This window comes from Papio anubis, chromosome 11, assembly GCF_008728515.1.
Source record: "Papio anubis isolate 15944 chromosome 11, Panubis1.0, whole genome shotgun sequence".
In the NCBI taxonomy this organism is placed as follows: domain Eukaryota; kingdom Metazoa; phylum Chordata; class Mammalia; order Primates; family Cercopithecidae; genus Papio; species Papio anubis.
In genome coordinates this window covers 68,679,593-68,702,321 of record NC_044986.1, presented here as the reverse complement: position 1 = coordinate 68,702,321, position 22,729 = coordinate 68,679,593, and the positions used below count along the sequence as shown (strand labels likewise).

Here is a 22,729-nt window from a genome sequence, read left to right as displayed (position 1 = left end):
GGTCTTGAACTCCAAACTCAACCAATCCTCTCACCTTGGCCTCCCAAAGTGCTAGGATTACAGATGTGAGCCACTGCTCCCCTCCCTCCCTCTCTCCCTTCCTTCCTTTCTTTCTTTCTTTTTTTTTTTTAAAGAGTATATGCCTTTTAATCCCTTTTTTTTGGGGGGTGGGTGATAAACAGTTTACAAATTACTTTGCTCTCTAGAGTGAGCCAGTGTGGTAGAAAATACAGCAGTTAACCTAAACTGGTTTACAGATGGGAAATCCAATGGGAAACAGTGCTGCTTTTGTGTAGGAAATACTGTGAACTGATGCCCAATTCAGACCTACACAATGGTTCAGATACTAGAGATAGGACGTTTAATTCTCACTAAGAAGGGTAAGATGGTAATTATATTTTTCAGGACGTCATCAGAATATTATTTGAAGAAAGTGTCATGGAAGTTCTGCGTCCACAGCTTATAAGAATTGATGGCCGGAATTACAGGAAGAATCCAGTCCAAGAACAGACCTATCAACATGAAGAAGATGAAGAGGACTTCTATCAAGGTAATCCTAGTTGCTCATTGGTCAGATAAGAAGTAAAATGTCCTGTGTATTGTAGGATCAATTTTTTGTTTGTTTCAATGTGTTTCTGTGTCAGCACTGAAATTTGAGATGTTTGGCCTCATATAGCTCTGTTTTTGTTCATGTCTAAGGGTACTGATGAGTTTGAGTTTAGCTGAAGTATTTTTGGTTGCAATTTATAAGTTATGTTTCTTCTTTGTACAGAGGTTTAAATATCATAAGGAGAAATTTTAGTTATTAATATTAACCATTAATATTCTATGACAAAATTAAGTTCCTTTGTCTGTGGAGTTGTAATTATTATTATTATTAGAGATGGAGTCTTGCTCTGTCACCTAGGCTGAAATGCAGTAATGTAATCTCCACTCACTGCAACCTCTGCCTCCCAGGTTCAAGTGATTCTGGTGCCTCAGCCTCCCAAGTAGCTGGGACTACAGGCATGTGCCACAATGCCCAGCTAATTTTTGTATTTTTAGTAGAGACAGGGTTTCACCATGTTGGCCAGGCTGGTCTTGAACTCCTGACCTCAAGTGATCCACCTGCCTCGGCCTCTCAGAGTGCTGGGATTATAGACGTGAGCCACCGCACCTGGCCCTAAAGTAATTATATATAAATTTTTGAAATAAATGAACATATGTATTTAGTCCATTGCCCAGTAATGTTACCAAAATCCTCAGATGCCCATGTCCCTTTTGTAGAACATCGTGGTATTTGCATGTAACCTACACACATCCTACTTTAAATCCTCTCTTGTAATACATATGATACACAATACAATGCAAATGCTCTGTAAATAGTTGTTGTACTGTATTATTTATTATTATTATTATTATTATTTTTCGAGACAGAGTTTTGCTCTTGTCACCCAGGCTGGAGTGCAGTGGCATGATCTGGGCTCTCTGTAACCTCCACCTCCCGAGTTCAAGCAGTTCTGCCTCAGCCTCCCCAGTAGCTGAGACTACAGGCGCCCGCCACCACACGTGGCTAATTTTTGTATTTTCAGTTGAGATGGTGTTTCACCATGTTGGCCAGCCTGGTCTCAAACTCCTGACTTTGGGTGATCTGCCTGCCTTGGCCTCCCAAAGTGCTGGGATTACAGGCATGAGCCACCATGCCTAGCCTGTATTGTTTTTTAATTTGTTTTATTTTTATTGCTGTGTTGTTATTTTATTTTATTTTTTCCAAGTAATTTTTTTTTTTTTTTAAGAGACAAGCCCATTCTGGAGTGCAGTGGCACGACCTTGGTTCACTGCAGCGTCACCTCCTGGGCTCAAATGATTCTCCCACATCATCTTCCTGAGTAGTGGGGACTACGAGCATGTGCCACCATGCCCAGCTAATCTTTGTAGAGATGAGGGGTTTTACTTTGTTGCCCAGGCTGGATTTTTTTTCAAATATTTTCAGTCTGTGGTTGGTTGAATCCACTGATGGGGAATCCCTGTATATGGAGGGCCAACTGTATATAGAAACCTTTGGTAAAGTTTAGTTTGTTAATCAGGCACAGTGAGAGATTAATAACAATCACTAACAAAATAGAACAGTTATAACAATACATTGTAATAAAGGTGATGTGAATGTGGTCTCTCTGTCTCATGCCCAGTATCTTATTGTAGTAATGGTTTCGGACAGCAGTTAACTGCAGGTAACTGAAAACTTGGAAAGCGAAACCACAGATGAGGGGGAACTACTGTATACATGTGCTACCTTCCCAGGGTTCCAAGACTGAAAGATTTAAAATAGTCATTATGTGTTTTTTTATGGTTTATTTCTTATAAGATAGGTCGGAAGGAGTATCAGAGCAGTGTCATGGAATGTACAGTGTCTGGCTGTTTTTTATGCCTGTGTATTGCTTTTTTTAAACGCCCTAACAGCGGTTGACAGCTGAGGCAAAAGCTGTTGTCCACAGAGCAACATTGTTTCTGAGTGAGATGTCATGGTTTCTGTGCAGGCTCCATGGAGTGTGCTGATGAGCCCTGTGATGCGTACGAGGTGGAGCAGACCCCACAAGGATTCCGGTCTACTGTGAGGGCCCCCAGCTTGCTCTATAAGTGAGTCATGTCCCCAACAGCTTCATGGGGAGAGACTTCCAGGAAACTCAGTGGGAAGTGGACTCTTTGGTCTTCCATACTTATTGCGATGCTTAATTACTAATGATAAAATGATAAAATGTCCTAAAGTGTCAGAGGACTGATTACAGATTAATTTCATTGTTCCACATGCATCACTAAGCTGATTTTGCCTCTTAGGCCATTCTTGTGTTGCTATGAAGAAATACCTGAGCCTGGGTAATTTATAAAGAAAAGAGGTTTCGGCCAGGTGCGGTGGTTCATGCCTGTAATCCTGGCACTTTGGGAGGCTGAGGCAGATGGATCACGTGAGGTCGGAAGTTCAAGACCAGCCTGGTCAACATGGTGAAACCCTGTCTCTACTAAATATACAAAAATTAGCCGGGTGTGGTGGTGAGCACCTGTAATCCCAGCTACTCGGGAGGCTGAGGCAGGAGAATCACTTGAACCTGGGAGGCAGAGGTTGCAGTGAGCAGAGATTCATGCCATTGCACTCCAGCCTGGGCAACAAGAGTGAAACTTAGTCTTAAAAAAAAAAAAAAAAGGAAAAGAGGTTTCACTGGCTCATGACTCTACAGACACTACAAGCATGGCACGGCATCTGGGGAGGCCTCAGGGACCTTTTACTCTTGGCAGAAGCTGAAGTGGGAGCAGGCATGTCACATGGTGAAAGCAGGAGCAAAAACCATGGGAGGTGAGGTGCCACACACTTTAAACAACCGGATCTTGTGTGAGCTCACTCATTGCCAAGGAGATAGTGCTAAGCCATCATGAGGGATCTACCCCCATGTTCCAAACACCTGCCACCAGGCCCCACTTTCAACACTTGAGAGTTACATTTCAGCATGAGATTTGGCAGGGACACAGATCCAAACCACATCACCTTTTATTTATTTTATTTATTTGTTTATTTTGAGATGGAGTTTCGCTCTTTCACCCAGGCAGGAGTGCAATGGGACGATCTTGGCTCACTGCAACCTCCGCCCCCAGAGTTCAAGCCATCCTCCTGCCTCAGCCTCCTGAGTAGCTGGGATAATAGGTGCCTGCCATGCCTGGCTAATTTTTGTATTTTTAGTAGAGATGGGGTTTCGCCATGTTGGCTAGGTTAGTCTTGAACTCCTGACCTCAGGTGATCCACCTGCCTCGGCTTCCCAAAGTGCCGGCATTATAGGCATGAGCCTCCGCACCCAGCCTATTTTTATTATTATTATGTTTTTGAGACAGAGCGTCTCACTGTTGCCAGGCTAGAGTGTAGTGGCACAATCTCAGCTCACTGCAGCCTTGACTGCCCAGGCTAAAGTGATCCTCCTACCTCAGCCTCCCAAGTAGCTGGGACTGGCACACACCACCAAGCCTGGCTAATTTTTTGAATTACTTGTAGAGATGGGGTTTTACTATGTTTCCGAGGCTGATCTTGACCTCCTGGACTCAAGTGATCCTCCCACCTTGGTCTCCCAAAGTGTTAGAATGAGCCATGCCCAACCACCATATCCCATACTACCTTTTAAATATCTTTTTTTTTTTTTTTTTTTTTTTAAAGGCAGGGCTTTGCTTTTGCTTTGTTACCTGGCTGGAGTGCAGTGGTGCGATCTTGGATCACTGTAGCCTTGACTTCCTGGGCTCAAGTGATCCTCCCTGCTTCAACCCCCCAAAATAGCTGGGACTATAGTTGTGCGCCACCACACCTGGCTAATTTTTTGCATTTTTGATAGAGACAGGGTTTCTCCATATTGCCCAGGCTGGTCTTGAGCTCTGGAACTCAAGCAGTCCACCTGCCTTGGCCTCCCAGTGGGCAGGTATTACAAATGTGTTAAATATATTTTGAATCTACCAGCTATCTGTATCTTCACTACTACCGCTCTGCCTTTTCTGTGGATTACTTAAAATAGCCTGCTTATTGGTCTCTGCACACACATACACACACACACATATATTTTGAGACAGAGTCTCACTCTGTCGCCCAGGCTGGTGTACAGTGGCATGATGTTGGCTCACTGCAACCTCCTCCGTTTTGGTTCAAGCGATTCTCTTGCATCAGACTCCTGAGTAGCTGGAACTACAGGCCTGCACTACTACACCTGGCTAAGTTTTGTATTTTTAGTAGAGGTGGGGTTTTACCATGTTGGCTAGGCTGGTCTCGAACTCCTGACCTCAGGTGATCCGCCCCCTTGGCCTGCCAAAGTGTTGGGATTACAGTCATGAGCCACCGTGCTTGGCCACAAATGGTTTCATCAACCTTGATAGCAGTCTAAACACCTATTAAATATAAAATTTTCCTGGAATATGACCAAATCAGGCTCTAGTGACGTTTTTTCCTAAGAAACATGATTTTAGAAAGTCGTGGCTCAGTTTCCTGAAGAAAAAAAAAAAAAATCAGTGTAACAGGTCTTGGTTTGTATCTGCTACTGCTGAGGTGTGTAAAAGTTCCTTGCCTGATTCTAACTTGATAATCTTTTGATTTCTCTATATTCTAAGCACTCATTATGTGCCAGGTGATTTGCATGTTAGATTAGGTATTGGCTCTGATAAATCCTAATTAATAGATAATATTTACTCAGAAGGCTGGGTGTGGTGGCTCATACCTGTAATCCCAGCACTTTGGGAGGCCAAGATGGGAGGATTACTTGAGCCCATGAGTTGGAGACCACCCAGCTTGGGCAACATGGTGAGACCCTGTTTCTACAATAAATGAATGAATGAATGAATGAACGAATGAATGAATAGAAATAGGTAAATTAGCCAGGCTTGGTAGTGAGTGCTTGTAGTCCCAGCTACTTGGGAGGCTGAAGCAGGAGTATTGCTTGAGCCCAGAGGTTCAAGGTTACAGTGAGCTATGATTGTGCCATGTAGTTCCACCTGGGCAACAGAGCAATATCCTCTGTCAAAAATAAATAAATAAATAAATAAAAAATACTAAGAAGATTTTCTTTCTTAGGAATAATTTCTGTAGGCTTATTTGGATCAAGAAACAAATTACCTGGCCAAACTAATTTATAATCAGAGCCTAATATTGACAACACCTGTCCATGGGTTAGGTCTCATGCTGTGGTTCTTAGCCTCAGGTGCACAGGAGAATCATCTGGGGAGTTTCTAAAATTCCCAGTGCTTGGGTGCACCCTAGACCAATTAAATCAGAGTCTGTGGGAGCAGGACTCAGATATCACTATTTGAAGCCCCCCCAGGTGATTCCAGTGTATAGCCAAGACTGAGAACCACTTGACCTGGTAGGAGTTTCCTCTTATGTATTCAACTAAGGAGTCACCTTGTCACTGCTTATTTGTGTTACTGTAGTGAATATTTTATTTCTTTTATTTTATTATTTTGACACGGAGTCTCACTCTGTTGCCCAGGCTGGAGTACAGTGGCGTGATCTGGGCTCACTGCAACCTCTGCCTCCCCGGTTCAAGCGATTCTCCTACTTCAGCCTCCCGAGTAGCTGGGACTGCAGGCATGTGCCACCATGCCTGGCTAATTTTTTTGTGTTTTTGTTAGAGATGGGGTTTTGCCATGTTGGTCAGGCTGACCTCAGGTGATCTGCCTGCCTTGCATCCCAGAGTGCTGGAATTACAGGCAAGAACCACTGTGCCTGCCCTATAGTGAATATTTTAGATTTTCCATGGAAACCTCTTTTCAGTCCAACTATACTTTTAACTGGAAAGATACCAGTATGGGCTTAATGAGGATAGCATGTGTCATGCTGCATACCTGTTGACTTCAACAGGGATGGCACCATGTTAGTCTGGGGAAGAGACCCAGAGCCAGCAAGTGAGACACAGGGTTTATTGAGGGGACTTGCATAAAGGGCGGTACCGTGGTGGTGGGCTGGACAGAACTTCAACTGCTTGGAAAAAGCATACAGTTTATATAACATTTCCACTTCGCACCCTGCCCCTAGCAGACATCACCTGGCAACCTTTATTTAATCCAAAGCAAAGGCCCTCGATCCCCTGTATGGCTTGGGTTCCATAAATGGGTCAGGGATTCAGATGTTCCTCATGCATAAAGGAATGGATCTCTGGGTTGGAATGAATCCAAGCCAGATTCCGTAGCTTGGAACTCTGAACACATATTCTTCTTAGATCATAGGGTGATTCTCAGGTAGGCTTAAGTTATTACTGTCAGGTGTGTCTGCCATACAGGGTCCTTCTCCTGGTATGCTTAACCTGCTAACGTTTGGGGCATCTGCCCAACAGCATGGACTGTATGGAGCTCTGTGCCACTTATTGGGAAGCTGTTTCATATATGATCACGTTTAATTCTTATGACAACCTTATGACAAGTAGGTACTATTCACTCCATTTTAATTTAATTTAATTTAATTTTTTTTAATTTTTTTTTTTTTGAGACAGAGTTTCGCTGTTGTTGCTTAGGCTGGAGTGCAATGGCACGATCTCGGCTCACTGCAACCTCCACCTCCCGGGTTCAAGAGATTCTCCTGCCTCAGCCTCCCTAGTAGCTGGGATTACAGGCATGCACCACCATGCCTGGCTAATTTTGTATTTTTAGTAGAGATGAGGTTTCTCCAAGTTGGTTAGGCTGGTTTCAAGCTCCTGACCTCAGGTGATCCGCCCGCCCCAGTCTCCGAAAGCACTGGGATTACAGGCATGAGCCACCATGCTTGGCCTCTTTTTTTGTTTTTTGAGACGGAGTCTCGCTCTGTCGCCCAGGCTGGAGTGGAATGGCACAATCTCGGCTCCCTGTAACCTCTGCCTCCTGGGTCCAAGTGATTCTCCTGCCTCAGCCTCCTGAGTAGCTGGGATTATAGGCATCTGCCACCACACCCGGGTAATTTTTGTATTTTTAGTAGAGATGGTGTTTCACCATGTTGGCCAGACTAGTCTTGAACTCCTGACTTCAGGTGATCCACCCACCTCGGCCTCCCACAGTGCTCAGATTACAAATGTGAACCACCACGCCCAGCCAACTTTAATTTAATTTTATTCAGTTATTTTTTTGAGATGAAGTCTCCCTCTGTCGCCCAGGCTGGAGTGCAGTGGTGCAATCTCTGCTCACTGCAACCTCTGTCTCCTGGGTTCAAGCAGTTCTCCTGCTCAGCCTTCCAAGTAGCTGGGATTACAGGTGCCCGCCACCACACCCCACTGGTTTTTTTTTTTTTTTGAGATAGAGTTTCACTCTTGTTGCCCAGGCTGGAGTGCAGTGGTGTGATCTTGACTCACTGCAACCTCCGCCTCCCGAGTTCAAGCAATTCTCCTGCCTCAGCCTCCTGAGTAGTTGGGATTACAGGCACCCGCCACCACCGCTGGCTAATTTTTGTATTTTTAGTGGAGATGGGGTTTTACCATGTTGGCCAGGCTGGCCTCGATCTTCTGACCTCAGGTGATCTGCCCACCTCGGCCTCGCAAAGTGCTGGGATTACAGGCATGAGCTACCACACCACCTTGAGCCACCTTGCCCGACTTTGCTAATTTTTGTATTTTTTTTTTTTTTAGCAGAAAGAATTTTTATTTATTATTATTATTTTTTATTATTATACTTTAAGTTCTAGGGTACATGTGCATAACGTGCAGGTTTGATACATATGTATACTTGTGCCATGTTGGTGTGCTGCACCCATCAACTCGTCAGCACCCATCAACTCGTCATTTACATCAGGTATAACTCCCAGTGCAATCCCTCCCCCCTCCCCCCTTCCCATAATAGGCCCCGATGTGTGATGTTCCCCTTCCTGAGTCCAAGTGATCTCATTGTTCAGTTCCCACCTATGAGTGAGAACATGCAGTGTTTGGTTTTCTGTTCTTGCGATAGTTTGCTGAGAATGATGGTTTCCAGCTGCATCCATGTCCCTACAAAGGATACAAACTCATCCTTTTTAATGGCTGCATAGTATTCCATGGTGTATATGTGCCAATTTTCTTAATCCAGTCTGTCACTGATGGACATTTGGGTTAATTCCAAGTCTTTGCTATTGTTAATAGTGCCGCAGTGAACATACGTGTGCATGTGTTAATTTTTGTATTTTTAGTAGAGACGGGGTTTCGCCATGTTGGCCAGGCTGGTCTTGAACTCCTGATCTCAAGTGATTCATCCGCCTCGGCCTCCCAAAGTGTGGGATTACAGGCGTGAGCCACTGCACCTGGCCTATTTTTATTTTTTTAGAGACAGGATCTCACTTTGTCATCCAGGCCAGAGTGCCATGGTGTGATCATAGCTTACCATAGCCTTGAACTCCTGGGCTCAAGGGATCCTTCTGTGTCAGCCTCTTACTTCATTTTGATAAGTGAAGAAGTAGGCTTACAGTAGTTATATGAGTTCCAAGGTTTGTTTGATTCTAAAGCCTTTTAAACCTCAACCACTTTGCTTTCTAAGGTGCTGAAGCCTGGATTATTAATAGCACTTTGAACCACGCTTTTTGTGGTAGGCTTGTTCACTAGCCACATAGTAATAAACTGGAGCCCGATGGAAAGCACTCCTAATTGATAAGGTGGGAATACAAAGGCCCGACAGAGTTTGGTGCCCTACAATCTCCATCCCCACACAAGGAAAACCACTTGGAAATTACAGATTTCCAATCTTCTAAAATCTTATTTTTAAAAACTGGCTTACTGTAATAGATCCTAAGGGAAATAATTGGGCTTTGTTATCCCATGCACAAACAAACCAATAGTTTTAGACATAGGCATCCGTGGTATTGGGTACCGTAATTGAAGTCATAGAGGTTGAAATAACGTTGATGACAAGGAGTTCTTTCTCTTAACTCTGTAGCCCTGTGATGGCCTCTTAGTGCTTTATAGACTCTGAAACTTCTCTCTTGGGATTCAGTAGTCTCATTCACTTGAACACATCAAATGACTGTGGGTTCCAGAAGATAACTTTGGATTGTCAGAATATTTATACTTGGAAGTCCAGACAAGTAATGTAAATGAGTCAATAAGTGATTGAAGTGGGAGTGATGGGGATTGTGAGCTCATGTCCCGTCTTCATGGGGTAGTCGAGAGTTGGCTGTAGCTCACTGTTGCCATGAGTCCTCAGATATTCTAATTTTTCTATTTAAAAAAATTTTTTAAAAATTTTGTTTTTTGAGACAGAGTCTCGTTCTTGTTGCCCAGGCTGGAGTATAGTGGTGCAATCTCAGCTTACTGCAACCTCTGCCTCCTGGGTTCAAGTGATTCTCCTGCCTCAGCCTCCCAAGTAGCTGGGATTACAGGCGCCCTGTTGTCACGCCGGGTTAATTTTCGTATTTTTGTAGAGATGGGGTTTTGCCATGTTGGCCAGGCTGGTCTCGAACTCCTGACCTCAGGTGATCTGCCAGCCTCAGCCTCCCAGAGTGCTGGGATTAGAGGCGTGAGCCACTGCGGCCAGCCTAAAATATTTTTTTAGAGACAGCGTCTTACTCTGTTGCCCAGGCTGGTCTCAAACTCCTGGTCTCAAGCAGTTCTCCCACCTCAGCCTTTTGAGTAGCAGGGATTACAGGTGTGAGCCACTGTACTTGCTGGCCCACTTTTCTTTCACTGAATTGCAGACCCAGATTTTAAATCTAATTTTGAGAAGCAAATGGGTGTTGGGCATGGTTTTTCTATCTATGCATTGAATTGGCTATAGGGCCAAAAACTCATTTTTGCCAATGACTGTAATGCAGCATGTTCTAAAGCTAGTTGACTTGTAATTTCTTCCACAAATATTGGGCTTTTACTGAATCACTTTTCTGTAAGGGAGTATCTCTAGTCACAAAGGATTTAAACATGATGAGGTTCTTTATTTTAGTACATTTTGACTTAATCTTCTTTTAATTACTTTTTCTTTATGTTACAGGCATATAGTTGGAAGGAGAGGGGACACTAGGAAGAAAATAGAAATGGAGACCAAAACTTCTATTAGCATTCCTAAACCTGGAGAAGACGGGGAAATTGGTGAGACTCACTACATATAAGTTACATTTGAAGTCACTTTTGCATGTTTATGGAATAATGTAACCAACTGCAGGGTTTAGTAACTATGTTTTCTGTGGGGTTCTATAGCTATGGGCTTTTTCTTTTTTTTTATTTTGACTCGGAGTTTCGCTCTTGTTACCTAGGCCGGAGTGCAGTGGCACGATCTCGGCTCACTGCAACCTCCGTTTCCCGGGTTCAAGTGATTCTCCTGCCTCAGCCTCCCTAGTAGCTGGGATTACAGGCATGTGCCACCACACCAGCTAATTTTGTATTTTTAGTAGAGACAGGGTTTCTGTATGTTGGCCTGGCTGGTCTCGAACTCCTGACCTCAGGTGATCCTCCCCTCTTGGCCTCCCAAAGTGTTGGGATTATAGGTGTGAGCCACCATGCCCGGCCAGCTGTGGGCTTTTTTATGTTTTATCAGTACCAGTCTCCCAAATGAGGAAATATAGAATTATATAACCTTATCTTGATTGAGTACCTGGGCCTTAGTTTTACACTTTACCATACATCGATGGAATAAAACTTCCAGATTTCACTGTGTATTAGGAGATTTCTTTTTATGCTTTGGTACTTTGAAATGGACTTGTGAATTGTTTCCAGTTAGAATTAGAGAAAAATCAATGAGATCAGTGAATATGAAATGGAGTTCAGCCTTTTCCATTGTGTTCTCAGTTTTTTACCCTTGATTTTATAGACCAGAAAGGAAATTATAAGAGTAATGATTAAAATAATGTAACTTGACTCAAATAACTGTTCTGATAAGGAAAAATAGTTTAGCAGTATAAATCAAGTTAGAAAGTGTCTGTACCAAGCCTCGGTGTGAACCAAGGGCATAGGCTTTTGTTGTACAATGGCTTTGAGTGAGGGACATTGTTAGGACAAAACTGTAAACTCATTCTAGAAGGATGGAATTTTTTTTTTTTTTTTTTTTTTTGAGGCAGTCTCACTCTGTTACCCAGGCTGGAGTGCTGAGGTGTAATCTCAGCTCACTGCAACCTCTGCTCCCCAGGTTCAAGCGATTCTCCTGCCTCAGCCTCCCGAGTAGCTGGGACTACAGGCGTGTGCCACTGAATCCAGCTAATTTTTGTATTTTTTGGTAGAGACAGGGTTTTGCCATGTTGGCTAGGCTGGTCTCGAACTCCTGGCCTCAAGTGATCCTCCCACCTTGGCCTTCTGAAGTGCTGGCATTACAGGTATGAGCACCGTGTCCGGCTGATGGAACTTTTTTAAAGTCAAAGAGTGCAGCAACCTCCAATAATTCATTAACCCATTTTCTTTTTCTTTATTCATTTAAAAATTTTTATTTATTTTTTATCGAGACAGGGTTTCACCATGTTGCCCAGGCTGATCTTGAACTTTTGGTCTCAAGTGATCTGCCTGCCTCAGCCTCCCAAGGTGCTGGAATTATAGGCATGAGCCACCATGCCCAGCCTTTTAGTCCTTTATTTTATTTTTTGGGGGGACAGAGTCTCTGTTGCCCAGGCTGGAGTGTAGTGGCATGATCACAGCTCACTGCAGCCTCTACCTCCTGGACTCAATCAATCCTCCCATCTCAGCCTTGCACAGCTGGGACTACAAGCACGTGCCATCACACCTGGCTAATTTTTGTGTATTTTTTGTAGAGACAAGATTTTGCTACGTTGCTCAGGCTGGTCTCGAACTTCTGCACTCAAGCGATCTGCCTGCCTTGGCCTCCCAAAGTGTAGCATGTCGCTCAGGCTAGAGTGCATTGGCTCCATCATAGCTCACTGTAGCCTTGAACTCCTGTCTCAAGCAATACTTTTCCCTCAGCCTTCCAAGTAGCTGGGACTACAGGCACTTGCCACCATGCCCAGCTAATTTTTAATATTTTTTTTGTAGAGATGGGGTCTTACTATGTTGCCCAGGCTGGCCTTGAACTCCTGGGCAGAATGATCCTCCTTGGCCTCCCAAAGTGCCGGGATTATAGACGTGAGTCACTGCACTCAGCCTCATTTTCCATAATTGTTAATAGACTGTATTGTTTTTGCAGAAAAAATTGTAAGTACTCTTTTTCATTTTATGTTATGTAAGAATGATCACCTTGACTGGGGACAGTGGCATATACCTGTTAGGCCAGCACTTTGGGAGATTGAGGTGGGAGGATCGCTTGAGCCCAGGAGGTTGAGGCTGCAGTGAGCTGTGTTCATGCCACCACACTCCAGCCTGGGTGACAGAGCGAGACCTTGTCATACATACACACACACAAAAAAACAATCACCTTGACAGCAGATAAATAGCAGTTGACTTTACAGCAGTGCTGTCCAAAAGAACTTTCTGTGATAGTGAGGATGTTCTATATCCGTGCTGTCTAGCACAGGAGCTGTATATGTCAGGTACTGGTCACATGTGACTTTGAGTATTTGGAATATTGCTAGTGTGACAGGAACTGAATTTTTACTTTTACTGAATTCTGATTAACTAGCTGCATGTGGGCTCCCATATTGACCAGTGCAGTGACAGTTTTCTCTAGCTCCTTGGTAATGTCAGCAAACTCGAGCATTAGAACTTTTAACATCATTTGGAAGGACTTTTGTTAAAGTAAATGTTCAGTTTATTAGAATTATAAGTGCAAAAGTTTATTTTCCTTAAGTTGTAACATTCGAGTTACAAATACCAAAGTCATTTTATAATTGCATTAAACCTTACTTCATCTATTTATTTTTATTTTTATTTTTTGAGACGTAGTTTCACTCTTGTTGCCCAGGCTGGAGTGCATTGGCGCGATCTCGGCTCAGCACAATCTTGGCTCACTGCAACCTCTGCTTCCTGGGTTCAAGTGATTCTCCTGCCTCAGCCTACCAAGTAGTTGGGATTACAGGCGTGCGCCATCATGCCTGGCTAATTTTGTATTTTTAGTAGAGATGGGGTTTCTCCTTGTTGGTCAGGCTGGTCTTGAACTCCCAATCTCAAGTGATCAGCCAGCTTTGGCCTCCCAGAGTTGCTGGGGTTACAGGCATGAGCCACCACGCCCGGCCCTAATTTTTTCTCATTATAAAATTAGTACATGCTTTCAAAAAAGAGAAAGCTTGCAGAAATTATATATAAGTTATAAATGGAAGTCTCTTATAGTATTAACCCCAAACATAATTGCTATTAACACTTGTTATATGTTCCCTGTTTTTTCTATCTGTGTAGTAAGTTATATAATATTTTTTATTGCAGTAAAATTATAACGTGGTGTAAATCTGGAGACCCTAGCCATTTTAATATACTAGAGTCATTCCAGAACTTATCCAGAAAAGGCTATAAAGATTCCATTTCAACTTAGAAAGCACAAATGTTGCAGTGTGGAAAACGAGTGTGTCAGGCTGGGCTTGGTGGCTCATGCCTGTAATCCTAAAACTTTGGGAGGCCTAGGTGGGAGGATCACTTGAGCCCAGGTGTTCAAGGTCAGCGTGGGCAACATGGCAAAACCCCATTTCTATAAAAAAATACAAAAATTGGCTGGGCGTGGTGGCACGTGCTTGTAGTCCCAGCTACCTGGGAGGCTGAAGTGGGAGGATCTTTTGATATGGGAAAGTCGAGGCTGCTGTGAGCCATGATCACACAATGCACTCCAGACTGGGTGGCAGAGCAAGACTCTGTCTCAAAAAAAAAGAAAAAACAAAGAAGAGAAAATAAAAACTAGGCAGGTGTGGTAGCTCACGCCTGTAATCCCAGCACTTTGGGAAGCCGAGGTGGGCAGATCATGAGGTCAGGAGATCGAGACCATCCTGGCCAACATGGTGAAACCCAGCCTCTACTAAAAATACAAAAATTAGCAAGGCATGGTGGCATGCACCTGTAATCCCAGCTACTCAGGAGGCTGAGACAGGAGAATCGCTTGAACCTGGGAGGCGGAGGTTGCAATGAGCTGAGACTGTGCTACTGTACTCCAGCCTGGGTGACAGAGTGAGACTGTCTCAAAAAAAAAAATTAGCCAGGTGTGGTGGCACACACCTGTAATCCCAGCCACTCAGAAGGCTGAGGCAGGAGAATTACTTGAACCTGGGAGATGGAGGTTGCAGTGAGCCGATATCGTGCCACTGCACTCCAACCTGCGCGATAGAGCAAGACTCCGTCTCAAAAAATAAAATTAAAAATACAAAGTTTGGTTTGGTGGCTCATGCCTATAATCCTAGCATTTTAGGAGGCCGAGGTGGGCAGATCACGAGGTCAAGATTTCGAGACCAGCATGGCCAACATGGTGAAACCCTGTCTCTACTGAGAATATAAAAATTAGCCAGGCGGTGGTGGCGCATGCCTGTAATCCCAGCTACTTGGGAGGCTGAGGCAGGAGAATCGCTTGAACCTGGGAGGCGGAGGTTGTAATAAGCCGAGATCGCGCTACTGCACTCCAGCCTGGGTGACAGAGCAAGACTCTGTCTCGAAAATAAAAGAAAATAAATAAACTAGCTTATTGATTTTGTGCAGGAGTAAAGTATATAGAAAAACCAAATTTATTGGTTAGAGTAAATTGAGTTGTGATGTGAAGTGAAGTCTGCAGTTGCAGTGGTGTGATATTTGCTGTCATTTATCCATTTCTTTTGTGTCTCTTAAATTAGAGAAATCAGAGAAGGAAATGATCTAGTAGGTTTTAATCCTCTAGACAAGGATCTGGTCTTGTCTGTTTTGAAATCTCAGGCAATGGAACATCAGAAGCTTTTTTTGTTGTTGTTGTTGTAGTGACAGAGTTTCAGTAAATTGCCTAGGCTGTCTGGAACTCCTGGCCTCAGGCAATCCTCCTGCTCTGGCCTTTGCCCCTAAGTGCTGGGATTACAGGCGTGAGCATGCCTTGCCTTCTTTCTCTCTTTTCTTTCTTTCCTTCCTTCCCTTCCTTCCTTTTCTTTCCTTTCTTTTCCTTCCTCCTTTCCTTTCCTTTTTCTTTCCTTTTTCTTTCTCTGTTTTTACTTATTTTGGGTATCCCTAAGGGTAGAATTTCTGGATTATATGGTAAGTCTATGTTCAACTTTTTTTTTTTTTTGATACAGAGTCTAGCTCTGTTGCCCATGCTGGAGTGCAGGGGTTCGATCTCATTTCACTGCAACCTCCACCTCGCCGGTTCAAGCCATTCTTGTTCCTCAGCCTCCCAAGTAGCTGGGATTACAGACATGTGCCACCATGCTCAGCTGATCTTTGTATTTTTAGTAGAGACGAGGTTTTGCCATATTGGCCAGGCTGGTCTTGAACTCCTGACCTCAAGTGATCTGCCCACCTCAGCCTCCCAAAGTGCTGGGATTACAGGCGTGAGCCACTGCGCCCAGCTGTGTTCAACTTTTTAAGGAATTACCAAACTTTTTCATAGTGACTACACCATTTTACATTCCTGTCAGCAAGGGTTTGCTTTGTAGTATTTGAATTCATTTTTCTACTTTATATGCTGTCTTAAGGGTATTCTATTTTTAAGCCTCATTCTGCTTACATTGAATTAATTAGCAGTTTTCTTTGTTATTGTCCCCTGTTTAGATTCATATATGCATTCAGAACTGCTTTAGCTTCTCAGAAATGACAGTATCAAGAGGTCCCATATTTTATAAGCATTTGGGGGTCCTTGAGCATGTTTACCCTTTGTTGTTTGTTTACAGTAATCACTGGCCAGCATCGAAATGGTGTAATTTCAGCCCGAACACGGATTGATGTTCTTTTGGACACTTTTAGAAGAAAGCAGCCCTTCACTCACTTCCTTGCCTTTTTCCTCAATGAAGTTGAGGTTCAGGAAGGATTCCTGAGATTCCAGGAGGAAGTACTGGCGAAGTGCTCCATGGTAAGCACAAACAAAACAAGAAGGTTAAAAAAAAAAGTTAAATATAAAAAGAATACAAAAATGGTTCATAAATCAAACAGTAGGGAGTTATAAACTTCTTCCCCCAACAAAAAAGATAACTATTTCTTATGACTTCGTATAATATTGAACTGAAAAAAAAGTGTATGGACATATCAGCTCATAAGTTTCTGTATATTACAGAAATGTCTTTAAAAAATTTTAGCACAGGCTGGGTGCGGTGGCTCAATCCCAGCACTTTGGGAGGCCGAGATGGGGCAGAGGTCAGGAGATCAAGACCATCCTGGCTAACAGGGTGGGAAACCCGTCTCACAAAAAATACAAAAACTGGCTGGGGTGAGAGCCTGTGGTCCCAGCTACTCGAGCTGAGGCAGGAGGCGTAAACCGGAGGGCAGGAGCTTGCAGTGAGCTGAGATCAGCACGCGCAGCCTGGAGAGGCAAGTCCGTCTCAAAAAAAATTTTAGCACTGTGGGCTGGAGTGGGTGAGAAACACCTGTAATCCCAGCACTTTGGGAGGCTGAGGTAGGCAGATCACTTGAGGTCAGGAGTTCGAGACTAACCTGGCCGACATGGTGAAACCCCGTCTCTACTAAAAATACAAAAAAAATTAGCTGGGCCTGGTGGTGCGTGCCTGTAATCCCAGCTACTTGGGAGGCTGAGGCAGGAGAATTGCTTGAACCTGGGAGATGGAGGTTGCAGTGAGCCAAGCAGTGAGCCAAGATTGTGTCACTGCACTCTAGCCTGGGAGACAGAGTGAGATGCCATCTCAAAAAAAAAAAAAAAAAAAAAAAAAAAATTTAAGACACAAAATGCTCATCCTAATAGACACACTATTCTGCATCTTTTGGGTGGTAATGTTAATGAGATGCCATTATCTTTAGATCTTCTGCCTTTGGGCAGTCATGGCTCATTTGAGATTAGTAACTAAAAGACAAATTTGCATATAGAATTGCCATACTTAGATAACAGTGAAATGCTTGTGACCAGGATAATAGCAGATAATCCAGATTAGAAAACAAGTTTTAAACTCATTTTGGATATCAGTTAGTTGATTTTAAAAAATGTATATTGATTCAAAAAAATGTATGAAAGCAATATATGTTTATTACGGAAAATTTAGAAAATACAGAAAAGATTAATAAAAAATCATCCATAATTCCACTACTGAGAGATGCTGTGACATCATTACTATATATGTGTGTGTATCAATGTGTCTGTACACTCACATACTTTTTTTTTTTTTGGAGGCAGCGTTTCATTCTTGTTTCCCAGGCTGGAGTGCAATGACTCATCTCAGCTTACCGCAGCCTCTGCCTCCCAGGTTCAAGGAATTCTCCTGCCTCAGCCTCCTGAGTAGCTGTTATTATAGGCATGCGCCACCAAGCCTGGCTAATTTTGTATTTTTAGTAGAGATGGGGTTTCTCCACGTTGGTCAGGCTGGTCTTGAACTCCTGACTTCAGGTGATCTGCCCTCCTTGGCCTCCCAAAGTGCTGGGATTACAGGCGTGAGCCACTATGCCTGGCCCACTCACATACATTTTAAAAATAAAATTTAGGCTGGGCGTGGTGACTCAGGCCTGTAATACCAGCACTTTGGGAGGCTAAGGCAGGCAGATCACCTGATGTCAGGAGTTTGAGACTGACCAGCCTGACCAACATGGAGAAACCCCGTCTCTACTAAAAATACAGAATTATCCGGGCATAGTGGCGCATACCTGTAATCCTTAGCTACTCAGCAGGCTGAGGCAGGAGAATCACTTGAACCAGGGAGGCGGAGGTTGCCGTGAGCCGAGATAGCGCCATTGCCCTCCAGCCTGGGCAACAAGAATGAAACTCATCTCAAAAACAAAAAACAAACAAAAAACACACACAAAAAATCTGGTTTCATTAACTGTTCAGGTGACTTGGTTTTGTAATGGCTACTTACTGTTCTATTATATGGATATATAATTATTTAACTTTTTAAATTTGTATTTTGTTATGTGTATGCTGAATACATTTTTCTGCACTAGTGGGTTATTTTACTTAAATTCCTGGAAGTGAAAAAACAGTTTTGTGTATGTGTATGAATTTTTCGATAATGTATAGACATCCAGATTACCTTCAGGAAATCTTATAGCACTTTATGCTCTAAACTAGAGTTTTCTTTAGGTTTCCTTTCCCACTTTTGCCAATACTGGATGTTATCATTCTTTTAAAGTTTTTTTTTTTTTTTTTTGTATTTCAGTTGACAAAAAATACTGTTTCATTGCTTTACTGTTTATTCAATTATTTGTGAGATAAAGCGTTTTCCTTTACTTAACTCTGTTTATTCATGTCTTGACCCATTTTTCTCTGGGAGTGTTCTTTTTAAAAATTTATTTGTAGGAGCATCATATATATTAAGAAGATCAGGCTGGGTGCAGTGGCTTACGCCTGTAATCCCAGCACTTTGGGAGGCCGAGGTGGGCGGATCACGAGGTCAGAAGATAGAAACCATCCTGGCCAATATGTTGAAACCCCGTCTCTAAATGAAGACCATCCTGGCTAACATGGTGAAACCCCGTCTCTACTAAAAAAAAAATAAAGAAAAATCAGCTGGGCATGGTGGTGGGTGCGTGTGGTTCCAGCTACTCGGGAGGCTGAGGCAGAATGACCTGAACCCAGGAGGCAGAGCTTGCAGTGAGCAGAGATCATCCCACTGCACTCCAGCCTGGGTGACAGTATGAGACTCTGTCTCAAAAAAAAAAAAAAAAAAAGATCAGTATTATTTCATAATTTACATTTAGCTTTTTAGTTCATTTAGAATATGTTTTGATATACAGTAAGAGATAAGACTAACTTTTTAAACACCTATTTAACCAGTTATCCTCTGAAGAATTAAATTTTTTCAATTTTATCTTCAAAGTTATTATAATTAAAATGGACTTTTTTGGAGTATACACGTCTATGAATTCTTTTTTTTTATTTTTAAATTTTTTAAATTTTTTTTTACTTTTTGAGACAGAGTCTCGCTCTGTCGCCCAGGCTGGAGTGCAGTGGCCGGATCTCAGCTTACTGCAAGCTCCGCCTCCCGGGTTTACGCCATTCTCCTGCCTTAGCCTCCGGAGTAGCTGGGACTACAGACGCCCGCCACCTCGCCCAGCTAGTTTTTTGTATTTTTTAGTAGAGACGGGGTTTCACCGTGTTAGCCAGGATGGTCTCGATCTCCTGAGCTCATTATCCGCCCGTCTCGGCCTCCCAAAGTGCTGGGATTACAGGCTTGAGCCACCGCGCCCGGCCCATGTCTATGAATTCTAAAACATGTTTAGATTTCTGTAACTACCACCACAATTAGGATACAGAACAATTCCACCCCAAAAACTCCCTCATACTCTCCCTTTATAGTCACCTCTTCCTCACCCACAACCCCGGCAATCACTAATCTCTTCTTCACTGTAGTTTTGTCGTGTGTATGTGTGTGTTTGTGTTTATGTGTGTTTTGTTTATTATTTGTAGTTTTGTCTTTTTGAGAGTGTCATATAGATGGAATCATATAGTAGGTAACTGGCTTCTTTCACTCAGCATAGTGCTTTTGAGATTCATCCAAGTTGTGTGTGTCTCAGGAGTTTGTTCATTTACTATTTCTGGGTAATATTTTACTTTATGGGTGTGCTAAAGTTTGCTTATCCATTCACTCATTGGAGGACACTTGGGTTTTTGCAGTTTTTGGCAATTATGATTAGAACTGCTGTAAACATTTGTGTACGGGTTTTTGTGTGAACATAAGTTTTCATTTCTTTACAGTAAAATACCCAGGAATTGGGTTGCTGTGATGTATGCTAGGTGTATATTTAACTTTACGAAACACTGCCAAACCATTTTTCAGAATGCATGTACTGTTTTGCATTCCCAACAGCAATTTATGAGAATTCCAGTTGTTCTCCATCCTCACTAGCATTTGATATTATCACTATTTGTTATTTTAGCTATTCTAATAGCTGTGTAGTGACATCTTATTGTGGTTTTAATTTACATTTCTTTAATGGCTAATGATGTTGAATTAGTTCATGTGCTTTTTTGCCATCCTTTTATCATCTTTGGTGAGGTGTCTGTTCATGTCTTTTGCCTGTCTTACAATTGGGTGGTTTGGCGGGGTGCAGTGTCCCATGCCTGTAATCCCAGCACTTTGGGAGATGGAGTTGGGTGGATCACTTTAGGCCAGGAGTTTGAGACAAGCCTTGCCAACAGGGCGAAATCCCATCTCTACTAAAAATACAAAAATTAGCCAGGCACGGTGGCATACATCTGTAATCCCAACTACTCAGGAGGCTGAGGCACGAGAATCACTTGAACCCAGGAGATGGAGGTTGCAGTGAGCCAAGATGGTGCCACTGCACTCCAGCCTGGGTGACAGAGTGAGACTGTCTCAGCAAACAACAACAATTGGGTTTTTTTTCTTTTCTTTTCTTTCCTTTCCTTTTTTTTTTTTTTGAGATGGAGTCTCGCCCTTTTGCCCAGGCTGGAGTTCTATGGCCCGATCTTGGCTCACTGCAACCTCTGCCTCCCGGGTTCAAGCAATTCTCCTGGCACAGCCTCCTGAGTAGCTGGGATTACAGGCACGTGTCACCATGCCCGGCTAATTTTTTGTATCTTTAGTAGAGACAGGGTTTCACCGTATTGGCCAGGCTGGTCTTGAACTCCTGACCTCGTGATCCACCTGCCTCAGCCTCCCAAAGTGCTGGGATTACAGGTGTGAGCTATCACGCCCAGCCGGATTGTTTTCTTAATCATTGAGTTTTTAGGGTTCTTTATATATATATTGTTGATACAAGTCCTTTCGAGTATATGTGATTTGCAGATATTTTCTCCTAATCTGTAGCTTGTCTTTTCATTCTCTTATTCATGTCTTTTGTAGAGCAAAAGTTTTAAATTTTGATAAAGACTAGTTTATTGATTTTTTTTTTTGTATGGGTTGTACTCTTGATGTTATGCCTAAAATATCTTTTCGGCCGGGCGCGGTGGCTTAAGCCTGTAATCCCAGCACTTTGGGGAGCCGGCGGTGGATCATGGTCGAATCGAACCATCCTGGCTGCGCGGGCGAAACCCGTCTCTAAAAAATAAGCAGCGGCGGTGCTGGCCTGAGTCCCAACTCGAAACGAACGGAAAATAAAGCATTTCAACGAACTTACGGTGACCAGATCCGGCCACTACGCACTCAACCTGGAAGCGAACTCGATCTCGCTCAAAACAGGCGAGGTGGTGAGCGCCTGTAGTCCCAGCTACTCAGGAATAAGGCGATAAAATTAAAATGTCGGGCGGGCTTCTGCGGTGAGCTGAGATCCGGAAGTCACTGCTTCCAACCTGGTGACAGGCGAGACTTTGCTCTCAAAAAATCTTTCCTGGCCCGGCATGGTGAAAGCTCCACCTGTAATCCCTATGCTTGCCGGGCCGAGGGTGGGTGGATCACTTAGGGTCAGGGTTTGGGGCTTCAACCTGGCAGCATGGTGAAACCCATCTCTACTAAAAATAGAAAAATTAGCTGGGCATGGTGGTAGGCACCTGTGATCCCAGCCACTAGGGAGGCTGGGGCGGGAGAATTGCTTGAACCTGGGAGGCGGAGGTTGCAGTGAGCTGAGATGCACTCTAGCTTGGGCAACGAGTGAAACTCTGTCTCAGAAAAAAGAAAAATTTTTTTCCTAACCCTCAAATATGAAAGTTTTCTTTAGAATGTTTATAGTTTTGGTTTTTTATATTTAGGTCTATGATTCAGTTAATTTTTTTGTACAAGATGCAATATTTAGGTCAAGGTTCATTTTTTTGCGTGTATATGTCCATGCTATGCTTTTTTTTCTTTTAAAGAATTTATTTTAAACTTATTATACCACACAGTATGTTTTATACACTGACACAGAACTTCCTAATAAGATAAAGCAAAGACAAAAAAGTTTCTTATTAGAAACAAGATACGGCCGGGCGCGGTGGCTCAAGCCTGTAATCCCAGCACTTTGGGAGGCCGAGACGGGCGGATCACGAGGTCAGGAGTTTGAGACCATCCTGGCTAACACGGTGAAACCCCGTCTCTACTAAAAAAAAATACAAAAAACTAGCCGGGCGAGGTGGTGGGCGCCTGTAGTCCCGGCTACTCGGGAGGCTGAGGCAGGAGAATGGCGTAAAAACCCGGGAGGCGGAGCTTGCAGTGAGCTGAGATCCGGCCACTGCACTCCACCCTGGTCGACACAGCGAGACTCCGTCTCAAAAAAAAAAAAAAAAAAAAAAAAAAGAAACAAGATACACCGTCACTTATTGTCTTCAAACATTATTGCACTTTAACTTTTTTTTCCCCCCCTGAAACGGTGTCTTGCTCTGTCGCCCAGGCTGGAGTGCAATGGTGTGATCTCGGCTCACTGTAACCTCTGCCTCCCGGGTTCAAGCGATTCTCCTGCCTCAGCCTCCTGAGTAG

The 22,729-nt window shown here is 43.3% G+C and overlaps 1 protein-coding gene across 4 annotated transcripts in view; it reads left to right on the top strand.

The window, feature by feature from the left end:
- The window catches only part of ASCC1 (activating signal cointegrator 1 complex subunit 1), a 120,067-nt gene that overhangs the window by 2,663 nt on the left and 94,675 nt on the right, over positions 1-22,729 (top strand). For all 4 annotated transcript variants that reach the window (XM_021943379.2, XM_009214717.4, XM_031652263.1 and 1 more), the window contains exons 2-5: positions 406-550; positions 2,517-2,616; positions 10,405-10,502; positions 16,112-16,290. In XM_021943379.2, coding sequence (XP_021799071.1) covers positions 439-550; positions 2,517-2,616; positions 10,405-10,502; positions 16,112-16,290 — 489 coding nt within the window. In that variant the 5' untranslated portion in view covers positions 406-438. The remainder of the gene's footprint in view (positions 1-405; positions 551-2,516; positions 2,617-10,404; positions 10,503-16,111; positions 16,291-22,729) is intronic.